The sequence below is a fragment of the Amblyomma mixtum genome, chromosome 3 (genome assembly GCF_055824585.1).
Source record: "Amblyomma mixtum isolate Tamu chromosome 3, ASM5582458v1, whole genome shotgun sequence".
Taxonomy (NCBI): Eukaryota; Metazoa; Arthropoda; class Arachnida; order Ixodida; family Ixodidae; genus Amblyomma; species Amblyomma mixtum.
The window spans coordinates 209,806,087-209,833,959 of NC_143014.1; the positions used below are offsets into that span (position 1 = coordinate 209,806,087).

Sequence of the window (27,873 nt, forward strand, 5' to 3'; positions counted from 1 at the left end):
ATCCATGAAAGGAGACCAACAGGTAACATCTAGACGAGCGCTCCAAGATATTCCAACCAAAGATTCTTCTTATATGCAGGTATGTGTAAACAAATGACATAAATTAGCTCATCAAATCTCCTGTAACCACAGAGACCATAGTGCTGACTGTATACGTGCTATGTGACAACCTCCAGAAAAGAGCACGATGGCTTATATAAGCCTATTAATATGAATGCAATCGATGTTGTCACTAACTCAGCTGTGCATGAAGCTTTTGACGGGAAGAGACCATCAGTACGGAGATTTTCTGGTTTATTCATACTAACAGTTGCCCCACCGTTCACTTTTGTCGAATGAGATCACGGGCGCTTAACCCGACCTTCTGCTTATAAGAAAAAACCTGAAAAATTCTTAAGGCACGGGCGTTTAATCGTTGCTGATAACATACCTGAGGAGCTTTCATCAGGCTACATTCTTTTCGGCAGTTAGAGATCAGAAGTTTGGGCCACCTAGGGCGCGACGACATGTTCCCACTGCTACCGCGTATTGGGGTTTGTTTTCGTCGTTCGCGCGTTTTCAGTCATTGTGCTCGCTCTCTCCTCCAGGACCCGTGGACGCCATTTTCGCCAGCCTCTACATCCTCTTCCTGGGCTGCGTCATCGCGTTCCCTGTGCGTTACATCTTCATCAACGAGCTGCCACCCCTCTCTTCGTGCATCCTCGCCTTCGAACAGGTAATACCGGCCGAGTCCACCTTCACTACGCAGTCGCTCCGTACAGGCGAATTGAATAGACACCATTCGACCAACATTCACGCCCAATGCGAGTGAGGGACACACTGTCTCCTGTGCTGTAAAAGGTGTTCCACTGCACGAATAATAGCGAAGAAGCGCTTTCGGCTTCGTTACTGAATCAACAGAATTCGTTCTTTCGTGCAGACCGAATGTTGTCGCTCATTGTTGCCGCTACCTGTACATACCCGACAAGCCGCCTGACGCTCCACGTGATATGGCCGGCGCTGGACGATGGTTTGGTGACGAGCTGACCGCTGTGTTCTTGCACAACCGTGGCGCGGCTGGTTGCCCACGGAAACTTTATTGCAACTCGCTTCCTCTAAACGATTCGGTTCGGTCGCATAGACTATTATCTAGGTGAAACGACAGTGACGGCGTTGTGCTGTGTAGATCTAGGAGGCTGGTTCGATGCCAAGTGCGGCGTCCCTTAACTAAGACAGCGTCTGTTTTTGCCCGAACGTTGCTTTAAGACCAGGCACGTACAGCCAAGGGGAGGCGGGGGGCGGTATATAGAGATATAGAGGGCCCACCTCTTCGTTTTCTGGTGTAACCCTCGTCCCATGAAGAGAGAATCCTGGATGCAAGCCAGCTTATGCCTAAGAGCACCACAAATACACGCTCTATATGTCCGGTGTTTAATTCGATGCGCAAGTGTGACGAGAGCGGCTTGACAGAGGGAAGTGCAGTTGCGCACTATTGGCAGGTGCGTGCGGCTTTCATTAACGGAGTCTTTCCTGATGCGCAGGTCATAAAATCTATGCCTCTTGGCATGAATAATGCGAGCTGCTCAGGCATTGTAAAAATATAAAATGCAGGGCCTCGCTACCTGCGCCGAATGTATTTAACGACGGAAACTCAGTCGAGCCGAAGAAAACCTGGAAAACCGCAATTGCAAAACGGTCGCGCCGAGGGGGCACAAATGAAACCGTCTGCAAGCGAAACTAGGGGAGTATCGAGCTATCGAGGCCATTGGCGATGACATTAGTATTTCGTATTAGCGTGATCTGGCTGGCTAGCAGGCTGGAATTCCCCGCTCGACCCTTACCGACACGAAGCACAGATCGGCTCACCCCTATGACGTCCACGTACCAATCGCCGACTAGCCAGCCTTTGTCTCGAAATTCGCATCACGTTACACGCCGAGCGAAGTCAAGTACAAAGCGCAACAAGGTCCACTATAGTTGTTTTGGCGTTCTTGTTTACGTGTGCAGACCTTGTGGCTTGGTTGTCGTGCCCACTGAAGCTTGAACTTCCAAGTCGCTGCGCTTCGTGCACGTGCAAGAAGTGGGCTGTCCGTTTCGACTGCGCCGGGCGTTCGAAGTGTCGCGCGTGTTCAATTGACGTGCAGCGATGATTCCCGTCATTTCACTGGAGGCATGCTATTGAATGGTTGCTTCGTGGAAAAACCTGCGACTGTACGGTTGGATTTCCATTCTGCCAGTGGCGGCTTCAAAGGGCGAAGGATTGTGCTTTCGTGACTTCCTTCAGCATGAGAGGCGTCCTTGGGGGGCGCCGTCCAGCCTTTTCCAACTCGCTCTACGCATCTAAAGTTGCGTGCGTCAGGAAACCGGTCATCTAGGGTGATCGCGGCGCCAACTGCCCCAAGGCATCTGCTACGATGCCATTGAGCGCACCGTTTTTGTATACATACATCTTTTGGTCCTGCAGCCGCAAGTACAATGACTTGTCCCCACCGTTACGGCCGTGACATGTTCTGAGGCCGGGCCGATTGCCTTTGCCTCCGCCCATGCACGAGACAAGTCTGCTCCTCTTTCGCCTAACATTTCCTTCTGCGCCTCGGGTGTCGCCAGTGGGGCGAATTTCGGCGGCGCAACCTTGAGTAATATATCCCGGGAACGAAGCGATCACATTTGAGAGCGACTCTTTCGAAGGGTAAAGACGAGTTTTGAGAAGATCTTGCGTCCTATACGCTAGGCGCTGCGCTGCGCCGTTCGGGTTTTTTTTTTTTTTCCCTTGGAACACTGAGTACCGCTGGCACATTTCCGAGCCAGCTCGGACACGTGTGTCGTGAAAGGGACGGTGTTAGCAAAGGCTATTCGGCTGCTGCCAGCGCTGTGACGTCATGGCGCGGACCCTCTTTGTGCCTGCATTCCACTTCTCTGGGGCGGTTCGGGAGTGACGCGCCTCGACATTCCGAAGTGGAAACTGGTTGCAGTTATTCCTAGCGGCTTTCATTTGTTGAAACTCTTCAAACCATGTGAATCTCATTTTTGAAAGCGTATGTTCAGAAGCGGTGCCTTGCAAAGCATTAACATTTCGTGTGGTTTTTTAGCCAAAAGCCGTCAAGGCGCATTTTGTTAGCATCATGTGAAGTATGGCGTGTTTTGCTGCACTTTTCGGGGGGGGGGGGGGGGGGGGGTATTTAGGAAAAGTTGACTGTCTGAGGATCCATACACCATCAACGTTTAACATTTTACTGGCGCACACCGACTCCAGACCTTATAGGGCATACACATTAGTGAAATTGAATAAACGTTGGCATTGAGCTTTGGTTCACTGGTTTAATAATCGGTACTACCACGCACTCAGTCGATCATGACGCTGCATCCATTCATAATGCTTAAAAATATTTTATTCACAATAATCTGCGCCACTGTTCGCTGAAACGCGCAGAAAGGGAAAGAAAATTTATTGCGACGCACCACTAAGTGTCGTGGATGTCGATGTCCTGCATCATAGTCGCCAAGGCCAGCTGGTCTGTCGGGTGTTGCGAGGCTAGCCAGGCCAGGTGTGTTGGAGGAAAGGTGTATGGATAATGGGGGGGGGGGGGGGGGGGTATGCGATGGCAACGAGGAAGCTGACACAGTTGTTCTTCAGCTACCCGGTGCTGCTTGCACGAAACTGCACTCAAACAGTAACGTGAACTCAACTTTTGCAACGGACAACCTTTCCTGCCCTTCAGCTTAGTGTGCTGTACTTACATATTGCGCGTTCGGGACACACGCGCAGTATCTACAGCGCAGCACATTATCTATCTACAGCACAAGGCAGGAGATTGTCTAAGCAGAAGTTAGGTTCACATTCCTGATGGAGTGCAGTTTTGTGCAAGCAGCACCTGGTAGCTGAGGAGCAACCAGTAGCGTTCTATATGGCACTTACAGCGATTTTTTTTCTTCCAAACTCGTGCAAGGGTGCCGGTTAATCTTTCCCTCCGCCGTCGCTTAGGGACTGAGGCCTTTTCTGGCATTTCCTGTTGATGTGCTTGATTTTAAAATTGGCACTTGAGCGCAACACCAGAGTGACCCTCTATTCCACACGCGGCCACAATGTGTTTACACTGTTCTAAAGGCCATTTAACTCACATCGGCCATTTTCTTCTGGAAACTGGAATTCGAGTCAGTAGACAGTGTTCACTGACTTTTCTGCACCATTAGGCACTTTATCTGCCTTCGCGGAATCCGGCCGTGCTTCCCGCGTACTCTTGACTGGTGACGTAATTTCTTAAGTTATAAGAATTATGCGCAAGTTGTGTGCGACATGCGTTGTTAGCGGTTTGCTTGGCTGTGATTGGGCATATTGGCTTAGCTAACGGCATCGCGACCTGTGGCTAAGTGAAACTGATTTAGTAAATGGGGCTTGTTAGTACATGTTGGGCAGTAGTTCACGCTAAAGGTGATGAAGTCGCTCGGTGTCTTCTCGGTTCTTAGTGCAGAAATGAGCTTTGGAGCGCTGCTCAAAATTCACTTCTGTGGTATGCAGCCAACAACGTACCCATAATCTAAACTCGTTTATAGCAGAGTCTTGAGGTTGTCTTTCTTTTGCTATCTATCTCCGCTTTTGATGTTCCCACATGGGAACATCAACCTTGCTCGCGATTTCCTGTCTCAGTTCACTGCGGTCGACTTACATGACTTCGTTTTCGTGCCAAGCCTAATATGACAATTTCATTTACACGTGACTACTCAAACCCGCTCACACTGGCGTCACAGAATCGCGTGGCATATCCGCAAACGTTGGAGCAAGTGCGACAAAGATAGTATGGCTTTCTTTACGTTGTGCGGCGTGCCTGTGCAGGAAAGATAAGACTGGTTCGCCCAAACGTCTGCACTGTTGTCGAATTCGCGTGAAGGTCTAACTGGGCGATTTCAGACTTCCCATGTTGCGTTTTTTGACTCGTGAAAGCGTCTGTCGTAGTTCGGCGAGAGAAAAATTTCCTTTGTTCGAATAATTGTATCGGTGATAAACTTAACAGAATGGCTGAAATTTTATATGTAGTCCCATTTATTCAATCCTACGGTTTAGACATGCGGGCGCGTTGGCGTGTGGGTCCCCCATTGCTTCAAAGGCATGCGCGAACAAGTGGGACTAGGGCCTCTGTCTTGTGTTTTCCCTTCTAGTCTTGCCGTCAGCGCATGCTTTTGAAGCAGTCGTTACCCAGCTTCGTTAATCCGGAGCGTATATATTGCGTGCGCGCCTATACAGGCCGAAAGATTACGCGAAGCAATGGCTACGTGGTCATCGTGCCGTTTGCCTTTTCCCCTTCCCAGGTACGACTACTGATGAAAGTGTACGCGTACACGAGGGAGATCATCGGCCGAGTCCTGGCGCACGGTCAGCTCAAAGGTGAGCCGCCGTCGTCGTCTCCGTGCTTGCTTCCGGTGGGTTCTGTGGTGTTTCGGGTATCTGTAACCGTGGCTGGATGCTTTGACGGAAGCGCTGCGACGGCGTTTGTAATGCAGTCTGGCGGCCAGTCGTAAACACAAACTCGGTTGGCTCAGAACTCGGGCTCCGTATTTATCGCGGTTATCAAGAGCGCAGACTAAACAACCTTGAGGCACAGCACTCGATTTAACAACAAAAGTCGAACAGGCGCTGGAACGAGGCAAATTTATAAAGTAATGAAAAATCTAGAACTTGCGAACACCGAAATCCGAGGGGCGAATGCACGGGGCCAAAAAGAAAGCGTTAAAATTGCATGTTCAAATGGAAGTCCCGGTGTTCTTATTTTCAACTTACAATTTTAAGGCTTTCTCTGGCCACCTGCGTTCGCCCCTCGCTTGTTAGCGTTCGCCAGTTCCGGTTTTTTTATTTTTATTTTTTGCTCCAGCTCGATCTCAGACTTGAGGCGTTCGTGCCTTGCTGTGCGTAGTGAAGTATCGCTACAGCTAAATCCTAGTATAAAATTATAGTGGGTGTAGCGGGACCAATGTTGCTTTGTCCGTTAAGGAATCCATGGGCGTAGTGTCCTCTACTCCTAGCCCATGGTCCAGCTTTGGCCCGTGAATTTCATTAATCTTTATTTATTTGAACATACTGCTAAATTCATATGTTGTTTTAATGTATATGGTGTCTCTTCCCTACAACGTCCTTAAAGTTAACTCCAATTGCCTGTAATGTCTGAGACTACTTGAACTAGGCTGTACATAAGCATTGAATATTATAAACGCTAGCAGACGACAACAAACGGGGTGCAGTCGCATGATAGAAGACTACGCACACGGAAGGAAAATAGTAACAAAATTGTATGCAACTCTTATATTCCGCGAGCAAGAAATAACTGCACCTGCTGACAAAGGACCGGGGTAACAAGGAATCAAGATAGAGTACAAGTCATATAAGCATAACATGTCATCGTCAACTAGAAAAAAAACAACTAAAAACGTGGCGCCCCTACTCCGCGGTCCTGACTACAGAAACATTGCTTGATATGTTAGCGATGACATTTTCGCGTGATACGCACTTCACAGCATCGCATGGCAAACTGTTTCATTCACGAATTACTTGAGGGGAAAAGGAGAGCTGAAAAGATTTCACAACGAGATATTCATGTAAAATCCTTGGTGTGTTTTATTCTTGTACTGCATGCATTTGACTGCAGTACGCACTTTGAGGCGCAGTAATTTGGCTCGGTTGTCAGTCACTCTGTATAGCGCTGGAGGCATTATATGGCAACAGTCATAGCTACCAGTATTCAGTTTCGTTGTCCGTTCCATTTCTCAGCGTTAAGCCGGCGAACTTGCGAGCTGGTGTTGTCTTTGATAGGCAGCGCTCTATAACCGTTCTGAGCGGCGCTCTGTCAAAAAGACTGAGTATCTGCAGCGAAGGTGCAGGCAGCTATATATGCGTACATTTTAAGAACGCTAGTGCTGGAAGTAGAACGCTTGTTTTCGAGCAGGAAGAAAAGGACAAATGGTGCCTTTTCCTTTTTGACATGTTTTATGAACCCATGAAGACTTCATATTTGCGAGCAAGAGCATCGCCCTCCTGCCGCACCCGCGTTTCTAGCTGCATTTTTTTGTCCGAACCACTAGAGATATCCTTATTTGTTGTATTTTGTGTGGGTTACTCCATAAACTATGCTAAAGGTAGCAGCGATGTCAGTTGTGGTAGCTTTCGAGACCTTAGTTCGGTCTTTTTTTGGTCATAGGGTGCCACAAAGAGGGCAATGATCACCGGATGAGGCAGCCGGCTTTTTTTCTTGTCTCGATTTCAAGTTGTCTCCGAGAAACTCTTGGAAAAAAAAAGAAAACCGAAAGAGACGTCGATTTTCGGCTAAGCACACGATCATGCTTGAATGAAGGCCAGATGTGCAACTGTTGCGGCTCCGGTGAGGTAGAATCCGCCGTCTGAATATCGTTTCTGTCGTTTGACCATCCAGCGAAGAGCGGAAACAACCACGTGGAGCTGACGATGCCCGGGCTGTCCTGCGTCGTCTACTTCCTCTTCGCGCCCACTCTTGTCTACAGGGACTCCTACCCCAGGCAAGCTCTTTCACGGTGCCTTCTACCTGCTGCTTGCTGACTTAACCTGTCTCAACGACGTTGACGCTTGTAACTTTCTGTTGGCGCACAAAAGAGAACTCCCGAGAGTGTGCCCCTTCTGTGCTATTCGTTGCCACTTCTGTGCTACCAACTCAAGCTTGCAGCGAATCCCGAACTTTGAACTGACCCGGATAAAATCTTTCGACGAAGAAAGCCGTGAGCTTTTTCGTAGTTAGCTTTCGTCTGTTGAGCCGTTGTCCGACGCCAGCGTACAGCTCGTAGCGCCAAGTCCCGTCAAACGAGCAGTTAGAGCGCTGTCCTTCAGAATCGAAACGTACCGAAGCCAGCTACATGCGCGCGCACTCATTTAGCGTACAGACAAGCTCATTTGTTGTCTTCATCCTGGTGAAAGCCGCCTGAAAAAGTGATACTATTTGTTAGTTTTATTCTAAAGCTAATTCGTATATTACTGAACAGTTTCTGGCCGCAATGAGGCTGTGTATGTTTGCCAACGCTGTCAAGTGCAACCTGGGGTGGTTGGTATTTCAAGCTGCCCCGTACAGCTTTTTCCAAACCCCTTCCAGCGTAATTTATGGGGAAATAAATGCATGAAATGAAAATAGCATAGTCGACTGTGACGGCGTACAGCTCTCCAGTACTGCGGTCACGACATGAAAATTGTAGCTTGGGGATTTTCAAGCAGCCTTGATCCACGATACGGACATGTATTTGCGCTAAAATCTACGACCTACTATGGTAGCTGTACCCCGAATAAGTGTGCTATAAAGTGCACCGCCCGCGAGTGTGCGGTCATTTTAAGGCGCGCGGGCTGTCTTCTGCCCCGTAATCCTCCTCCGCATCCTTCTGTCCAAAATTCACGAGCTTAGCCTGTATTGGAAGGTCCGTTCAGACGCAGCTGCCGGTCTTCGCAATGCGAGATTATAGCGCCCGTCTTTTCCCGCACATATTGTTACATCCTAACTGGTGCGCGCCGATGTCGCTTCTTTTCGCGCGACTACAGGACGCCCAAGGTTCGCTGGGCCAACGTGCTGTGGTATTCGGGACAGTTCCTCGCGTGCGTGGCCCTGTACTCCGTGGTGCTGAACCACTTCATCAAGGACCTATTTTGCGACGCCGGCAAGGAGGGCTTCCAGCTGCTGGGCTTCACGCTAACCGGCTGCGCGATCATGCTACTGGGCAGCATCTCCATGTTCCTCGTCTTCTACGGCTTCCTGCACTGCTGGCTCAACATCTTTGCCGAGGCCATGCGCTTCGGAGACCGGCTGTTCTACCTGGTGCGTGTCTCTCGCCCCTCTCACGTTGGTCCGCTAACCCGTAGCAGCTAATTACTGCGTAGCACTTTTCGCTCACAAGGGACGAAGTTAGCTCGCCTCGAGTGCCGAAGTAGCAGAAGGCTGAATGCTAGCGGGAACCGAGGGGTCAAACTTATTTTGTACCGGAAGACTCTCGCGTGCCATAGCTTTCAGTGTTTTCGAACGATCGATCCTCAGGCGCTTGTATCATTGTGTCCAAGATCCGTCTCATCCCGTAACTACGGCTGCTGCTACGATTTGATAATGCGGCCCAGTTTTTTTTTCATTTTTTTTCTTTCACATGTGCCCTGTTGAGCTAAGAAGTAGTCGTGAATTTATGACCTCCCAAAATTGGTCCCGGCCGACACCTTCGATCAAATCGTGGTCTTTTGTATGCTGGCTTGCCATTCAAACGATTCTTGTGCGGAGCAGCTCTCGCTCTTCTCAGACGAAGAGGCCGCAACGCAAACTGTTGCTGGTTGTATAAGCGGCATCCCGCCCTCGGCAGCGAGGAACCCCCGCTTTCGTGGCTCGCGTGCCGCATGACTGATGATGTACGGACGCCCCGCCGTTTCTCCCCCGCCTCTGCTGATCGGGTTTTCGCCTCCCGGCTCAACGGTGCGTGACTGAGGAGCGAAAGGCATCCGCGTGCGCTAACAACTCCCGCTACTGCGGTCGCGCGCCAGCGACCGAAACTGGAGTGCACTTCCGTTTCGAAGCTTTCTGGCTGTACTCGCAATGTAGGTTCTGGGTTGAATACTCGAAGCATTTCGCAGATAAAACCGATTCGTGAGCGGTTCACGCCTGTTCTGCCATCGTGCGCCGGGATATCGCAATTTCCGAATTTCTAGTAAATCGTGCTCCGTCGTAAAGTGGAAACAGATTTTAAAATGCATTTGTTTATTTCCTGGTACTAGCTCCGGCTTCCACTTCAGTGCAAGCAAACTGGGACGGGGTGTAGGATGTGCACGATTAGTTTATGCGACCTCAAGAATAAAATTTAAGCCGCTACTGAAGGCTTTTTGCTTAAAACCCAATGCATGTTTTCCATTTCGTGCACGCTTGCTATCTTCCTCAATTCTCTTGATTTCTTTGAAACAATGCCTACTACAAATGTTTCTGCTGCGAATGTTCTGTTAATGCAGCCAACACACAGCCGTAACGACTAGGTTGAGCAGTTTAACATGTATGTGTATGTGGTTTGTAAGTAAATTAAAAAAAACTTGCACCACGCGCCTTTTTTATTCGTATTCTGATGTTTAGTGGCGTTCATCGCGTGTCCTTGCCGTTTTTTAGCTGCACTTATATGCATTACGAATTTATTTTGTGGACCAGAAATCGAACGCTCTTGGCGCACCCAGAGCGTTCGCCCTTTCTGGTGGGGGCCTGCAAATCCCCCTTGGCACATAATTGAGCCACAACGCTCTTGTAGAGCGCCGGATGATTTCTTATTCCTTGTTTTTGTTCATCCGCGCAGGACTGGTGGAACAGTACAACTTACGCCGACTATTACCGCTCTTGGAACTTGGTTGTCCACGACTGGCTCTTCAATTACGTCTACCGTGACGCGTACAAGGTAAGTACCCCGCCCCTTTACACCGCACGCACAATTTGCACCATCGGATGTGCGTCATGGTAATGGAGAATACGAGTACTTTGTTCCTTGTTCATGCTCTGAGGACGATGGTCGTTACGCTGACGGCAAACGCGTTTGGCCTTTCCCAAATGTATATCTGAGCATCCAAGTGGAGCGCCATGCGTGTCGTCCTAACGTCTCGTTTTACTCATTTCCTTCGCATTTGCGATATTGACAGTCGGGAGCGGTGTTCGCACCCGTGCGTGCCGTGCGCTCCAAAGTTCCAGCACGGCTGCGCATCTCGCCCTTGCAAAACGAACGCGATGTGTATACGTTCCCGCGTGGTGTATGTTGGGTGTGCTGTAGAATTTCGCTAACGCCGTCAACACGACCTGTGTAGAGGAGCTCTGAAACATAGAGCACATCAACTTGCTCAGTCACTGCGCTGCGTTGTCATGAACACCTGAGCCAAATAATGCTCTTCTACATGCAGCAGATACGCGCGACCCCTTGCCGGCGACTTTTTTTATGATCGCACCTTCCTCCGTCGCGCGCTCCTGCCTATACCGGCTGCCGCGGCCAGTAAGCCGCGTAGCTCCGGCGGGTCAGGAACCTCCGCCCCCGCGGTGGGGCCGGCGAATGAGCGCAGACCTTTCAGCGTGCAAAAAATGACGAGAGTAGAGGGGAGGGCGCGAAGACGCTGAAATTAGAATTGACTACAGATAACTTGGCTTCTACAAGGCGCATTAAAAAAAAAATCTTGCTGAGGGATATTAATGCTAAAGCATTACTAGTCTCATTACAAGAAAAGCGGGCGGCATGTGTTGCTCGTGTACTCGCATATGGTACAGAAAAATCTCAGTGATGATAAGGAAAATTGGGTGACGTCATCAAGCAGCCGTAGTACGCACAGAGCAAGCAGAGCTCCGCCATTTCAAACAGTCGTATACATGTTCGTTCGCCTATATACAGGGTGTCCCAGCTAAATGTAACCAAGCTTTTAAAAAAGACGAATCGTCCTAGCCCCGTGAGACCAACTAAGGGTTGTTGCCAGTCGCGTGTCCAAGTCTTCAGTATTTTTTTAATTATACAAACGTAATCAATTAGCAGAGACTAATTAGCTAACTTTTTAATTATTGCCTTCAGGAAGAAAGTGTCAATGCAGGAATTGTAGATCCCATACAAAAATAAGTTGCCCTGTTTGCAACGAAGTACCACTGATATAGCTTCTTTGATTTGCCTTAAAAAAGAGCCCGCGAAATACAAAAAGAACCACGTGATAGGGCGCAGTTTCAGCGCTCCCAGACGACCAGTCAAGCGACGACATTCGCTTATCTTTGCAACGCCGTCGCGAACGGGGTTCGACGTTTTGCGATCGTTGCGAGATATACGCCAGCAACTCTCGCATGGGCGCTATAGGGCAACCGCTTCTTTAACGCGTGACGGTGCAAGTTCGGAGGCACGGCCACATGTCTATCACTCGAGGCGAGGTTTCGTGTGAAAAAGCGCTCCATGCGAGCCGCGCTTCACTTCCTTGAAAAGCAGCGCTCGCTTACTTTCCATGACGCATAAGCAGTCCCTGGCGCATATCTCGCCACCAACTCAAAACGCCGAACCCTGTTCGGGACAGCGTTGCAAACATAAACGGATGTCGTTGCTTGACCGGTCGTTCGGGTGTGCTGAAAATGCTTCCCTATCACGGGGTTCTTTTTGTATTTCGCGGGCTTTCTTTTAAAAAGGGCCCCTGCCCACCCGCGGCCAGCAGACACTCTCTACCTCACTTTGAGCGAGCCTCCTCTCCTTCCATTCCCTCCTCGAAATTTTTCTCTCCCGCTCCTCGTCGAGTAGGCTCGGCAAGGCAAAATCACCCCTTCCTTCTCCGGTGTAAGCCGGAGGCGTGGTGTCTGTGGAGTGCGTCACAGGGCGACGTCATGGCCCCGCCTTCAATAGAATTCTTTTCTTGGTTTTTGCATTTTCTCCGCACACTGAACGATCGAGAGGCGCGATCGGCTCGACCACCTAGACTTGTTAGCGAGCGCATCCTTTCATACATCTGTTTGCCATTCCCAGTTAACGAGCCACCTTTTCATTTTCTTTTAGGCCTCCCCACCGTTTCACGAGCGGAGGGGCGGAAGTCGGTTGTGTTCGAAGCGCGGACCCGGCAACCGCCCGTTTGCTTTTCTCCATGCGTGTTTGTGTTCTGTGTGTTTGTGTCTTTTCTCCGCTCCAAAGCATATGTCATTCATTGGAGTCAAGGCGTACGCAAGATGCACGAAAGATAAGCGGTGTGTGTGCGGAGCGGTCAAGTGGGCGAGCGAGGGAAAGGCTCTGCTGCACTAGTAATTAAAACCTTGTTTTGGGGGGCTTGCATAGAAGAAAAAAATCTGAGAAGGGAGCGCGTACGCAGAGCGTCTCGTGAGGTGATCACGGCGGGGGGGAGGGGGGAAGGGGGGGGGGGGGCGAACCAACTCCCTCAGTTTTACTATTTTTTACTTTTTATGGCAAGGGTTCAAGGCTGTCGCCGCACGCTCCCTCCGCAGTTTTTTTTTTGTTCCTTCATGCGGGTTTGTAGGCATGAGCCAGAACAGAAGGCGCTGCGGAAAGCGTTGTGCAGACGACGCGACGCCAAGGCTACGCCCAATCTTCTCCCGTTAGTCAGAACGATGCACCAATGGAGTGCCTTCAGCGAAAGTACCCCCCCATGACGTCAGCGGGGTTCAGAGTAGTGGGCCGGGCCCGTTTTTGAAGGAAGGAAAGAACGAAAGGGCTTTGATTTGAATTTTCGCAGCTTTTCGGGGCGCGCATGGCTCTAGTATTTTGCAGAGGTTATCTTCGATGCCTCATCTATGCAGTGGGCTTGTTTTTCAAAAATGTCCGGACCCTGGGCAGTGGCCCTGTATCAGTGGTACTTGGTTGCAAACACGGCAAACGGTTATTTTTCTATAGGATCTACAACTCCTGCATTGACGCTTTCTTCCTCAAGGTAATAATTAAAAAGTTAGCTAATTAGTATCTGCTAATTAATTACTTTTGTAGAATGAAAAACTACCGCAGACTAGGACACGCGACTGTCAACAACCCTCAGTTGGTCTCGTTGGGCTAGGAACTATCCTCTTTTTTACAAGCTTGGTTACATTTAGCTGGGACACCCTGTATATACCTCCCACTGGCTGATCTCAATGGCGCCAGTTTTCTCGACTACATTCATACCAAAACTGTGAGCAACCGTTTGTCGTACAACGTTCCGGGTGGTGTAATACGATTTAGAATACGTCTCTTAGGTTGGAGGCTAGCTCGCGACAGGTATTCGAACCGAGTGTCTCCATGTTTCACTCGGATCTTTGCGGATTCAGCGTTTGTGAAACCACTGTTCGGAGGCGAGTCTCCGTTTCACTTCTCAGTGCGTAACCTGCGTCGAAGTCGAACGCTCACGCTAGCACACTAATGCTTTCGCCTTCGTAGCACGTAAGCTGTCTTAAATGCCCTCTGAATTCGCGAAGCGGTGGCCTTTAACATCACATAACATCGGAACTTGAACAGAGCCGCTTTCAAAGCCCCTCTAATTCGAACCTCGCAGAATGCGAACAAAGGCCAGATCGCGCTATGCCTTACCTCTGAGTGTGATAGGTCCGAAACTCATTTCGTCCAAGTTGGCTCTGGGGCTCGTTCTCTTGTCGGCGCTGCCAGCACGCTGCGAGGCGCTTCTACAAGCTTAGGGCAGCAAGTACAACACCCTTGATGCTCGCTCAATTTTTCATCATTCTACTGCGCCTTTTTATCTTCGTTTTTTGACGCTGACCACGTGCATGTCTTCTTCGCTACTTGCACGTAAATAAGAAGAAAAAATCGGCCAGTGGAGGGGCTTTGTTTTTTACCAGTATCACAAGTTCGCGTAGAGCACCAGAAGCCACAAATGTTGGGGAAGGATTGACAAATTCTGGAAACAGTCGAAAACATTGCTCTTGGGCGGCAACAAGGACCCTAACAAGAGTAGTCGTTTAAAGGAAGCAACTTTATTGTGTAGGGGCATCGTTTGTCCGCAAAGTCAAAATCTTGTCGCATAAGTTGTAGGTTATACGGCGTGTACATTTTTTCGTTTTCCAGTCACGACAGATGTTCGTGCGCAGAGCCACCACAGGCCCGCGGACGTTTGGAAGTCCCAGAGCTTATCCGTGTCACTTCCGTTTAGTTTCGTTTTCGCGTCAGCGCTGCGTTCACGCGGCTCACGCTCGCGCTCCGCTCGCAGGCCTTCAACTACAACAAGAAGCGGGCCATGCTGGTGGTGTTCTTCCTGTCCGCGCTGGTGCACGAGTACATCCTGGCGCTGAGCTACCGCTTCTTCTTCCCCGTCGTGCTGGTCATCTACGGCACGCTTGGGGTGGGCCTCATGTTCGCCACCAAGAAGAAGACTGCGCGCTTCTGGAACGTCTTCCTCTGGATCACGCTCATCGCCGGATGGGGCATAATACTCATCTTCTACACGGTCGAGTTCTACTCCAGACTCAACTGCCCCACGACCAAGGTACGCGCGCCCCGACGTTCGAGTTGCACGAATGCTGGGACTCCCACGGCCATTCCGGCAGTCGCGCGGTAACGGAAGGCAAATTTTATTACAAGGAGAGGGTATCTGGACCCGCGGCAAGTGAGCGGTGCATGCGTCGAAGGACGCTCTGCGCATTCAACAGCGGTCAGTTTTTTTTTTGTTTTTTTTTCAAGCGAGGGAGAGCGTTCCTCACTTAGTCCTGCTCTGCGAACACGCGTGTGTTGTGGTCATGCTTTTCCACTGTTACCTGCTTGAAAATCGTGTCCCACTAACTATAGCTCAACCAACAGAACTTCAATTTGGGCTAGTTGGTGCGTGAATAGTCGGATCCTGCTGTCATTTGTCTTGTTTGCGCTCGCCGCTTTCTCTAAGTAGACTAAACCGGAATGCTGTTGCCTATAGCTGTTCGCCCGCACCTATCATTGCAGCGGGCTGATGATTCTTGGCTTAATTACCCTCACAACAAACCCAACATAAAATGCGAGGCGTTGTGACACGCAATCCACTAGCAAAGGCCCCAGATATCACTAAAGTCATTACTTTTTCTTCATCAAACTGCAGGATCTTACTCTATTGTGTGCTTTGTTGTCTTGGCGTGTTATGAATGTTTACCGTTTATATGATTTTGTGTGTTAAATGATGTTCGGACTTCTGAGCGCGCCCTCATTCAATTTTCGCCCTTTAGGCGCGGCTGTAGTCTCGAAGCTCACAAAAAGTACGCGAAACTGCGAACGAATTTATCTACGGTGTATAGCGCACTCGTAGATGGCAATTATACGCGCGCCGGGAGAATAAAGGAGCCGTCGAATACACACGGCTGTTTGCTGAATTTTAAAACAAAGGTGTGTTAAGTTAATCGCACCGTAGCGGCTTTTTTTATATATACTTACATTAGCCGAATGGGGAAGCCTTTAGATCAGAAATCTTTCCAGTTGCTCATACTCGGCGCCTATTGTACTCACAGTGGTAGTCGGATCCTAAGTGAACCATTGCGCTCTCTGTATCAGCCATTGTCGAATCAGCCCACAGGAAGATTTTGAAAATAGGACTTATACATCACGTGAGCAGCGCCAACAGCGGAGTGAGTGCTCAACGTATAATTACAGCGAATTTAACTGCATGGGCACAGCGAAAAGGTATGGGGCCGTTTTTGTGACTGCAGCATTGTTATATATAGTACGCTGCTACACTTCGCGCGTAACTCGCACGGGCAGGATCGGGCACGCGATTCTTGTGGAAATGGCTTCGTTAGTAAATTGCCAACGTTGTTGCGTAATAACTCCGCCGATGTTGCTTTCGGTCTGTCTCGGGCATGATCGAAAAAGCTCTCCGCTCAATTTTTCTGATATTTGCGCGTGTTCGCATGAGAACACGCGATATATTTCTTTTTCTACCAGTTCAAGTATAGACCTGTATAATGCCTGCGGGCAGTTTTTTTGGTGAATGTACTGCGTTGAAATTCGGATTGAGGGAGACGAGCGTGTTTATAACGTACATTTCTGCTGCGCGCCTCATCGAGATTATTTTCCGTCGGAGGGTGTTCGAATCGATGAAAATACTTCCGAACTGCCTCTTAACAAGGAAAATACGCATGTAGCAAATACTGCCGCGTTTTTAGCCATCTTCTCTAATTACGCGCACTCAACATGTGCAGCCTACTCAGCGCTCTTTATATGTGAGCTGTAATTTTCATGTTGTTTAGGTGTCCCCTCTTTGCCAAAGCACGGCTGTCATGCTTTCGGTCTTGCGCTTGCAAGGAAACTTTGCCACCTAGTATTGCGAGATGGCGCATAGCTGACCTGGGGGACGACTATGTAACGCTGGTGTTGTCGCGTATCAGCCGCCATTGCTGCTTCCTCCTGCCTGGCTCCAGGTCATGAAGCACGTCTCCCTCACAAGTAAAGTCGTGAGTAGTATGAGCTGGAACAACGTTCAAACATTCATTTATTGATTAGGGCATAATTATGTGCGACGACAGTTTTTCTGTTTTTGAACTTCCTCTTCGCATATGATATGCAGAAAGCATTCTCAAATATAATTCTGAATTTTGCGCAAAACGCTTGTTTCCTCTCATATTGAACACGTCTGTACGTGGCACTGCGTATGGCAAAGCGTCAGGTTTGAGACACTGTCGTTTCAATGACATGTTGAGGATAGGAAACAGATTAGATTTGTGCCATAGTTGTAAAATTTGCGCGATAAAAATTCGGACTAGAAGGTTTGTAGCGAAGCCACACGTATCAATTCTTCATAGATTAGAATCTTTCGGGAAGGCATGGCATGGCGTGTCCCTTCCCCGCCGCTCTACTGTTACAACCTTTAGCTGAGCAATATCTTCGCACCTCCACTCTTCGCTGGTCCGGCAGCCGCGTGGAACAAATTCGAGCTCAAAAGACTCCGGACACAAGCGACGGCACTCCCAGCGCGTCCCCTACGTCACGCGTAGCGTCCACGAAGCTGCAGCAGGCGCCGCAGCGGCTGTGCCGGCCGGGCCTGGAGGCAGGGAGACTCGTGACGTCACAGCCTCCAAGGAGCAGTAGTTTGGGGCGCCGCCGCCAGGTACTCCAATTCAAGGGAAAAATAAGGGGAAAAAGTGCTTTCCGCTGGCTTCAGCAAAAAAAAAAAAAGCTGTTTCTGTCGTCAGCTTTCATTCCAGTACAAAGCTAGACCACCTAAAATGGCATGCAGTTAAGGTTTTGAAACTGCTTGCGAGGCCGCGCCGCGGTGGCTCAGTGGTTATCGCGCTCGGCTGCTGACCTCAAAGACGCGGGTTCGATCCCGTCTGCGGCGGTTGAATTTCTATGGAGGCGAAATTCTATAGGCCCGTGTACTGTGCGATGTCAGTGCATGCACGTTAAGAGCCCCAGGTGGTCGAAATTATCCGAACCCCTTGACTACGGCGTCCCTCACAGCCTGCGTCGCTTTGGGACGTTAAACCCCCATAAACTGCTTGCGCACAAGAGAAGGCAGAAAAGGCACACAGTTACGCCGACATGGAGTGTTTGGTGCGCTTAGTTCTTTGGTGCGCTTAGTGCTTGGTACGCTACAAAATGTCAATCCATTGCTTCATAACTCACTTGTCGGCTGTTTTTTTACGAGGTAAAGCGATGCAAATTTTGCAACCACATGCCACTTATTTTTCAAGCTGCGTTTGGTTGGTGCGTGTTCCTCATTCCGTGCTTCACGCCCGTCAGTGTAAAGCGTATATATATATTTTTATTCCTAGGCCATTCCTCCATGGGTCTCATTTCGCCCTTCCTTTTCCCCTTGACGCAGAGTGCTGTGGCCGACTTCTTCATACCGCGGTCCTTCTCGTGGTCGTGCAACTCCTTCAGCCACTCCAGCTGGTTCTCGTCGTCCTTCTACAAGCAGAAGCCCTCTCTCACTTGACGTGTCTCCGCGCTTATAGCTGTCTGTGCACAGGAGGGGGACGCTGGCGATCGCCTCGTGTGCATTCCCAGTTTCGGCTAGAAGCCGTAATCGTGTAAATATGTAGAATACTCTCGAATGATGATGATGTGGGAGCGATAATTCTACGGGCTACCGAGTTTAGGTTTTTGTGACGAATTTTAATAACACGTTTGTACACAGCCGCGCGTTTGTTTCAGAGCGTATGTGATTATTTTTGGAGGCGTTTTTACACATGCTGCTGTGTTCGAATAAAGTATTGAAACACTTTTTTAATCGTCGCGTGCTGCTTACTTCATGAACGAGACCCGACGACGCCTCCGTACACGGGCAGAGAAATGCAGGGGAGAGTTTCGGGAGCGTTGTACGTAGTAGCGACGTTCTAGCGGCAGCCTTATTTCGCCCAAAAAGCGCGGCGAAAGCCTGGGCGTTTACCTAATCTGCTTATCGCCATTCGGCTACCGCATGCGCTGTGGAAGCCAGCCTGTGCACCGAAAGGTGGCTCTCTCGAAGCCAAGCGCAAACTATCTACCCGGGTGTTCCCCCTACCACGACAGCTCGATCTCCCGTGGAGATCGAGCGGCTGTGCCCCGATGATGTTATACAATTTTTAAAAGTAGGCTTTTTGAGTTCGAAGAGCGCTTTTTCCGGCATAGCATTGTCAGCGGTGTAGCGCATCAGAATGCAGATAAGACGTGCTAGCTAGAAGGCTGGTTTTCTAGTAATGAATAGTTAGAACGATTACTGACAACCTCCTTGTTTATTAAATAGCGCGTGGCCCACCGTAATATACATATCAGTTATCAGAATTTTCAAAGCGCAGTTACCCTTCGCGCTGTGGCTTAGCAGATTTGACTATCTTGACGAGTTACTTTCACTAGAGACGTTGCATCGGCCTCCAGCGCGTTGCATTTCCACATGCTACGAAAAACGTCGCAACGGCCGGGCGCTCTGGATTTAGCGAGTACTCCTTTCCAATCTCGGTGCGTTGCCGGCTGTGCACGACGGCGAGGTCGTCCGGTTGCAGGCGGCGAAGTGGCTGTGTAACGGTATTTTGATCTGCTGTAGTTGTGCAGATTCAACAATGAAGTTCATCTATGTCGTGTCTCGGAGCGTTTCTTCACGGTGCATGGCCCTGTGAAGTAAAGATGCTGTGGCGTTTGCAAGTACATAGAAAAAGCTTACCGCGAGTCTACCTGTATTGTCTGATATTTGGACGGTACGTCTTTCCGGCTCCGTTCGTGCTGTGCAAATGCAACCCAGGTGTTTATCAATGCATGCAGTGCAAAAAAACGTGCGTCTGCACGGCGAAAATGCCGTGTTTTCGTGGGAGATAGTGGCAGTGTCAGCTATCGACACTTTCTGGGTGGTGACCATGCTGATCAAGCTTGAAAGTTACGACTGCGGTGCTGACCAAGCGCCTCGTTGGAGCGAGCGCTTTTAGGATAGAATATGAATGTGCTTTGACGAAAAGCTATGTAGGGACACTTAAGACTGCTTACGTGTGGGAATGCGAGAGCATTACTGTTCCTGGAGGTAACTGACACCCCCCACACACACCACTCCCACACACACCACCCCTCTACGACACCACTCGGAACGCTGAACGACGAACAGTTGCATCACAATTTTGGTACGAAAATTATTTCTTGCGGGAACACCTCAACCACGCATTTTAAGGGAAGATGTAGAGAGTCTGCGAAGGCATACAATTGAAGATGTATAAGTGGTCAGTTCGAATCCCTGTCGCAGACTAGCCTCCGACTTTAAAGGGATACTGAGGCGGTTTTCGAATCAGCTAACCTTCTAGGGTTTTGAAGTAGTGTCATTGCTAATGACGTCTGTAAAGTTACTTTTTCGATTTTGGCTAAAAGAGTGGTGCAGTCACCAATTGAAAGCGCGATGTTTAAATGTCCCGCGCGAGCGCAAGAGAGGAGAACAGCGGAGAGGGAAACCGCGTCCAGGCTAGAGGGTGTTGGTCCATGTCGGCCAACGTGACGTCACGTTGAGGAGCCGGGGATACTTCGACGCACCCGAGCGAGCTTTCAGCCAGCGTTGTTTCTCGTGCTGCGTGCGTTCCTCGTACTGCGTGCGTTGTGACGTACAAAGCGTGTCAGCCGACCTTGACTGTCAGGTTCAACACGAGGTACTGCTCTGCGTTCATGTCCACGAACAACTACGGCCGCGACTGTGTCGTTTTCCACTGTTTTTTATAAGATCATAAGCTCGCAACGCAGGCGCTCGCTGCTGTGACGAGGGAGAATTCAAGCGGACCAAAGCAAGCGTACTCTGCTCGAAGCACTTTCGTCAGAGCGGCTGCATGCAGAGCTTGTCCTTAGTGTGATCTCTAGTGGTTTCTGTCAAAGAGGCATGGCTTAACCATCACACAGTTCATTCGATTTCCTCGCGTATGAGATGCGTGTCACCACTGCCAAGGAACGCCTCTCCTAAAAGTAGAAACATGCTCACTTAGCCCCTGCAGAAACCTAATAGAGGCTCAAGCATGTGTCGCTCTTTTCAGCTTAGGCGCAGCCAGACCACCTGAGGCGTGCTCAGCAAGGCTCGGTTAGTGATTTTATACTCGGTTCGACGTGTCAAAGCAAGCAAGCAAGCAAGCAAGCAGAGCAAAGCACAATAAAGCAAAGCAAGCAAGCAAGCATCGAAGCTCTTCATATGCGGCATCTCGTTTAATCGTAGCTAAGGGATTAAAATGAAAGCGTTCGACAGAGGTCTGTCTGATTTCGGATGCAAATTTAAGAGAGAAATGAATGTCAACCAAAGTTTTGCACAAAAATGACCATGGTTCCCGACCTTACTCGGTTTCTTCATCAAGTTGTGGCAGCGGGTGAGTTGCAGCTAGCTTGGGTTTTAAACGCACAAATAGTTGACCACCAGGTAACTGAACCTAAACCGCAAATCTAGAAAGGGGAACGTTTCCGAAGAGGCGATTAATATTTCCCGGCATCTGCTGAACGCGCCATGACTGAAGCAGCAGTCTTATGCGCGGATTTGTCTTGATTTCCAGCACCCAATACTTGCATCACTATACTGTGGTCACATGCCTCCCAGTGCTAGACCACTGCGCTTCGCTCATTTTGACATCAACTCTGTGCTGCTTCATCGTTTTCTTTAAATACTTTCTTGCCCCAACCTACAACGCCGGGCACTTGAGAACAGGATTTTTTTTTACACAATGCTTTGTTCGGGCCTTTTCTTTAGGATGACGCTCTTTCGGGCGAGACAGGATACGTCCAGAGGTGGTAATTCACTTGAGTATTGTTCGCACCCCTTCCTTTCCGAGAATACGAGCCGAGGTTGTGCTGGCACCTTTTACGAATGGACTGCATGTGTTTCACGTTGGCGTATGCTTGTGCTGGGCGTAGAATTTTTTGCTTGCGTCTTTTTTGGTTTCAGGTGATACGTGTAATGAACAAACTGTACATCCTTTTCTTTGGAGGTCAGGGAAAAAATAGTCGCCATATTCGCTTTTACAACTCCCCGGAAAGCTGCGATCTGCATTCAACGCAGCACCGGATCCGCATCGGCAGCTTCTCCAGTCCTCTAAGTGTCGTCGTCATTACCTCTTGACCAATCACAGGCGGCGGCGCGCCGCACGGTGCGCCCCGCGGCACAGGCTGCATATTTCTGCTTAAAGAGGCAATTCGTGCTTGTTTTTGCCTTGCCGCTGCGGTGGCTCAGTGGTTACGGCGCTCGGCTGCTGACCCGAAAGACGCGGGTTGGATCCCGGCCGCGGCGGCTGAATTTCGATGAAGGTGAAATTCTAGAGGCCCGTGTGCTGTGCGATGTCAGTGCACGTTAAAGAACCCCAGGTGGTCGAAATTTCCGGAGCCCTTCACTACGGCGTCCCTCATAGGCGGAGTTGATTTGGGACGTTAAACTCCAATAAACCAAACCGTTTTTGCCTTGTTTGGATGCGATATATTCCAGCACACAGCATGAAAAACTATAGGACGCCGCTGCCAGCCTGATTTTCAAAAAAAGTGGTCTCCCTTTAAGTAAGCTATATGCAGCATGAAATCGTATGACACCTCGAGGAAACCTGTACGACAAACAGTTGTCAGAATTTTGGTACGAATGTGGTCGGAAAAACTGGTGCCACTTTGAGGTAGGCCAGTGGGGAGCCTTTACAGACGTACGATATGCATATGATTGACGGATATTTCGGTGCTCGGCTTGCTGCGTGCGTACGGCCGCTTGATGTCACCCTATTTTTCTTGCCGTCGCTGGGATTTTCTGTCCCATCTGCGAGTACAAACACTAACACACGCTCTTAATGGAACTTATGGTAATGATTTCCATCAAAATGTGCCAAACATTGCTATCGGTCGGTCCCAGCCTAAAGGCTTTCAGGGTCTTCATTCGCGTTACCGCTCTAAAAGCGCCTCGCACATTCGGCTGGGCGGGGCGGTGCCTCCGCCGACTGGGTCAGAGTTTGCTACAGATTTTCGCTCTTTCGGTCAGAGGATCAAAGCAACCAGTGGAAGACATCATCAGTCAACCGTTTTACGCTTTAACGTTGAAGGCGGGCAGGCAGGCAGGGTGGGTCGGACAGAAAGGATGGGTGCTTGTTTGAGGCCATGCCCTTTCTAACAGGCGGGCACCACTAAGTTGGGAGCCTGAACAAATAGAGTACTAAAAAAAGGGTTAGAAAAAGAAACAGAAATGAAAGAGCAGTAGAAGAATAAAGGGGGGGGGGGGGGGTAGGGGGGTCAGGGAGAGGTTCGCACATCGGCCTCGTTGACATCCGGAGATCCGACCACGCGGTTTCGCGTGAGTCAGTCCACACTTGGTTAACAGCCCCGCCTCGTTCTTGCCACGGTTGTCTCGCTATCTGGTGCCTTCGTCGTCCACTACAGGGCCGTGGAACCCGAGCGTCTGGGGAAAGGTGGAGCCATCTGTCGGCATAGCTTTGAGCCTCGGGCACTGCATCACCATGTGTTCGATGGTCTCTTCTGAGGCGCCACACGCCCGGCAACCGGACCGCGGCCGTGACCAGCCGTTGTGGGCCATCGGTTAGTATTTAGGGCGCTAGGCTACTGAGCCGGAGTACCTGGGCCGACCGCAATGGCCCTGTTTCAATGGAGGCGAAACGCAAAAGGCGTCCACGTGCTGTGCGACGTCACTGCACGTTAAAGATCCCCAGGTGGTCGAAATTATTCCGGAGACCTCCACTACGGCACCTATTTCTCCCTTTATTCTTTCACTCCCACCTTCCTTCCTTCTCTAAAGGCGTGGTTGAGATGTCCACCAAGAGGTGAGACAGTTACTGCACCATTTAAATTTCTCAAAAATCCATAAACACATGGCCAGCACAGCGCTTCCCGTGATGTTACTTCGAAGCAACGGCGATAAACCAGTGTTTGAAGGCACCGGCAAGGACCTCAAACAGCTGCCAGGGGTGTACACCTGAAAGAGCTTCACCTGGGTGAACCTGGATATACGCCTTCGAGATAAATGCCTTAAGGGAGAAGATCTTTAGGTAAAATGCATTTAGGATGAAGGCCTTCGTGGTAAATGTTCACTATAACTATAGTGCTCCTGCACGATATTCCGCGCTTAGCCATGCTAAACCGCCTCCTATTCTTTTTATCGAAGGGCGCACTGGAAGAGTGTAAACTATAAAAAAAATATGACAAACACACCTCAAATAAAAAAAAATCATGATACAGTTAGATACATATTAATAAGAAATTTTTTTGGCCCCACCGCGGTGGCTCAGCGGTTACGGTGCTCGGCTGCTAGCCCGAAAAACGCGGGTTTGATCCCGGCCGCGGCGGCCGAATTTCGATGGAGGTGAAATACTAGAGGCCCGTGTACTGTGCGATATCAGTGCACGTTAAAGAACCCCAGGCGGTCGAAATTTCCGGAGCCCGTCACTACGGCATCCCTCATAGCCTGAGTCACTTTGGGGCGTTAAATCGCAATAAACCAAACCAATAAGCATTTTTCGAAAATGAGCTTACCTGGTTGGATACACATATAATTGCAAGGTTTTAACACTAGAAGTCGCTTCACCTTGTTTTAAGCGATCTTCAGTGCCAAATTAAAATTATAAATCCATGTTAATTTGAAGTTACAGTGCTCAATTCTCATAACGCTAGGCAAGATCTTTTCATTTCCACAATAATTTCATGACACCTTTGGTGAGTTGTAGGTCCCTTTAAAGATCGTCTCACGAGGCGAATGAATAGAAGCGAAAATTGCAGCATCAAACAATCGAATCATGCAATCGGCGCTTCTTATGCCAGAACAGTTGGCCTATACATAAGAAGAGAGTGCAGATGTTAGATATTTGTAGCTCATAGCCGTTCTGTATACCGCCTTGTAAATACATCGAGCTATTGAGCATCGACCAGCCTTCTTGAAAGACAAGACTGTATACGCAATGTTTTGGTCCCCCCCCCCGTCGTCTTGGACCTGGTGGGATAATTATTCCAGAACCTGCTGCGCCCCGTGCTGTTCCTCGCTTTTATGGAGGAGGGCACACGCAAGCCGACGGCGCGACGTACTGGGCGAGTCGCGCCGTAGAGGAGCTGAACCGGGCCGTTGCTTTCTGGAGCTTGCGAAAGGAACGCTCCGGCGCCCCCGCGTCGTCTTGGACCTGGCGCCCGAGGTGGGATAATTATTCCACAACCTGCTGCGCCCCGTGCTGTTCCTCGCTTTTATGGAGGAGGGCACACGCAAGCCGACGGCGCGACGTACTGGGCGAGTCGCGCCGTAGAGGAGCTGAACCGGGCCGTTGCTTTCTGGAGCTTGCGAAAGGAACGTTCCGGCGCCCCCACGTCGTCTTCGACCTGGCGCCCGAGGTGGGATAATTATTCCACAACCTGCTGCGCCCCGTGCTGTTCCTCGCTTTTATAGAGGAGGGCACACGCAAGCCGACGGCGCGACGTACTGGGCGAGTCGCGCCGTAGAGGAGCTGAACCGGGCCGTTGCTTTCTGGAGCTTGCGAAAGGAACGCTCCGGCGCCCCCGCGTCGTCTTGGACCTGGCGCCCGAGGTGGGATAATTATTCCACAACCTGCTGCGCCCCGTGCTGTTCCTCGCTTTTATGGAGGAGGGCACACGCAAGCCGACGGCGCGACGTACTGGGCGAGTCGCGGCGTAGAGGAGCTGAACATGGCCGTTGCTTTCTGGAGCTTGCGAAAGGAACGTTCCGGCGCCCCCACGTCGTCTTCGACCTGGCGCCCGAGGTGGGATAATTATTCCACAACCTGCTGCGCCCCGTGCTGTTCCTCGCTTTTATAGAGGAGGGCACACGCAAGCCGACGGCGCGACGTACTGGGCGAGTCGCGCCGTAGAGGAGCTGAACCGGGCCGTTGCTTTCTGGAGCTTGCGAAAGGAACGCTCCGGCGCCCGCGCGTCGTCTTGGACCTGGCGCCCGAGGTGGGATAATTATTCCACAACCTGCTGCGCCCCGTGCTGTTCCTCGCTTTTATGGAGGAGGGCACACGCAAGCCGACGGCGCGACGTACTGGGCGAGTCGCGCCGTAGAGGAGCTGAACCGGGCCGTTGCTTTCTGGAGCTTGCGAAAGGAACGTTCCGGCGCCCCCACGTCGTCTTCGACCTGGCGCCCGAGGTGGGATAATTATTCCACAACCTGCTGCGCCCCGTGCTGTTCCTCGCTTTTATAGAGGAGGGCACACGCAAGTCGACGGCGCGAACAACACAACACCTTCGCGGACACCATGTTCGGATTTCGCCCACATAGATCCGCACAGGATGTCCTGCTCCAACTCGACCGCGAAATCTTGAACCCCATTACACACCCCCACAACGATAAAATTGTCCTTGCGCTCGACCTGAAAGGAGCGTTCGATAACGTAACTCACGAGGTCACTCACACATTTGAGTCAAACTCACTGCGGCACCAATACCTTCAATTACGTTAAACAATTTCTCACGGACAGACTGTCCTACATCAGAATACAGGACGAAGAGCATGGACCTTTCTTGCTCGGAACGAGGGGGACTCCACAAGGCGCGGTGCTGTCCCCTCTGCTATTCAACATTGCCATGATGCGCCTACCCGCCCTGCTTGGTGCGGTCGAAGGGGTCCAGCACGCGCTATACGCCGACGACATCACCATCTGGGCTACGCAAGGACGCCTGGGGGATATGGAGACTAGCCTGCAAACGGCCGCCAGCATAGTGGATCGCTATTCTCGAGACTGTGGTCTGCAATGCTCCCCGCAGAAATCGGAATTCGTGCATTTACGTCCCTCGCGCACATGCTCGACCCAAATCAATCTCTCGTTGCAAAGCGGTCCCATTCGCGAATCCAAGGAAATCAGAGTCCTTGGACTCTTCATACACAACCAGCGACGCTGCGACACAACACTCGCCAAGCTCCGGCAGGTGGGGGACCAGGTGGGCCGCATGGTCCGCCGGGTTTCCAACAAGCGCGGTGGGTTACGATGCAAAGACGCCTTGCGGCTGGCGAACGCATTCGTGACCAGTCGAATCTTGCATTCGACTCCCTACCTCCACCTGCGGAAACAGGAGGAGGATTCCCTCGAGGTCATCCTCCGCAAAATCATGAAACGAGCGCTGGACCTCCCAGTTTCTACCTCTACCAGCCGCCTTATGGCACTGGGGATGGTGAACACTTTTAGGGAGCTTCGGGAGGCCCACCTCAACAACCAATACACTCGTCTCACAAAGACAGGGTCGGGTCGCCGCCTTTTAGCCCGACTACACATCCAGCACACTCAATTCACAGAGGAGAGATGCCGCCTTCCCGTACACTGGAGACGCGCCCTCCACGTGCGGCCTCTCCCCACCAATATGTCCAAAGAGGATCATAATGGCAGGCGCCTGGCGCGGGCGGAAGCCTTGGACCGCCATTTTCGGAGCAAACCAGGAGTCTTCTACGTGGACGCGTCCGGCCCGGACTCTAGGGGATGGTACACGGCCGCGGTCGTCCACGAGGGTAAAACAGTAGACGCCCTTACTTTCAAGGCCCAGTCAGCAATTCACGCAGAAGAGGTTGCCATCGCTTTGGCAGCCTCTGACACCTCCTCCAAATACATAATCACCGACTCACGAGGGGCTTGTCGAAACGTCACGCAAGGGTGGGTTACTCCCCTAGCTTATCGTATTTACCAAAATTGTAGCCGAGACTCGGATCCCGCGCACCGATCTATCGTTTGGGCTCCAGGTCACCAAGGCGTCCACGGAAATGAGGCAGCCGACGCCGCCGCCCGCGCGCTCTCTCTCCGGGCATTTCCCACGGGACCCGACGCCGACCAGGACTTCCATTTCAATCCGATTTACACTTTTAAGGAAATATGCGATTATTACAAATCCACGCACCAAACTCTTCCCACCCCATGCAAAGGGCTGGGGAAGGACAACGAGCGGGTACTCCTGCGCCTGCTCACCAACACGATGTTGTGCCCGGCAATTCTAAAGCATTTCAATCCTAAATTCGACGGGCGGTGCTCACACTGTGGGGAGGTGTCTGACACCTACCACATGGTGTGGGCCTGCCAGAAGAACCCATCCCTACCCCCT

At 50.6% G+C, this 27,873-nt stretch overlaps 1 protein-coding gene across 3 annotated transcripts in view; it reads left to right on the forward strand.

The window, feature by feature from the left end:
• The window catches only part of LOC149353516 (sterol O-acyltransferase 1), a 45,572-nt gene extending 26,964 nt beyond the window's left edge, over window positions 1-18,608 (forward strand). For all 3 annotated transcript variants that reach the window (XM_089582608.1, XM_089582610.1, XM_089582609.1), the window contains exons 7-13: window positions 588-715; window positions 5,284-5,359; window positions 7,395-7,497; window positions 8,519-8,792; window positions 10,288-10,386; window positions 14,633-14,908; window positions 18,206-18,608. In XM_089582608.1, the coding sequence (XP_089438734.1) occupies window positions 588-715; window positions 5,284-5,359; window positions 7,395-7,497; window positions 8,519-8,792; window positions 10,288-10,386; window positions 14,633-14,908; window positions 18,206-18,319 (1,070 nt within the window). In that variant the 3' untranslated portion in view covers window positions 18,320-18,608. The remainder of the gene's footprint in view (window positions 1-587; window positions 716-5,283; window positions 5,360-7,394; window positions 7,498-8,518; window positions 8,793-10,287; window positions 10,387-14,632; window positions 14,909-18,205) is intronic.
• The last annotated feature ends 9,265 nt before the right edge of the window (window positions 18,609-27,873 follow it).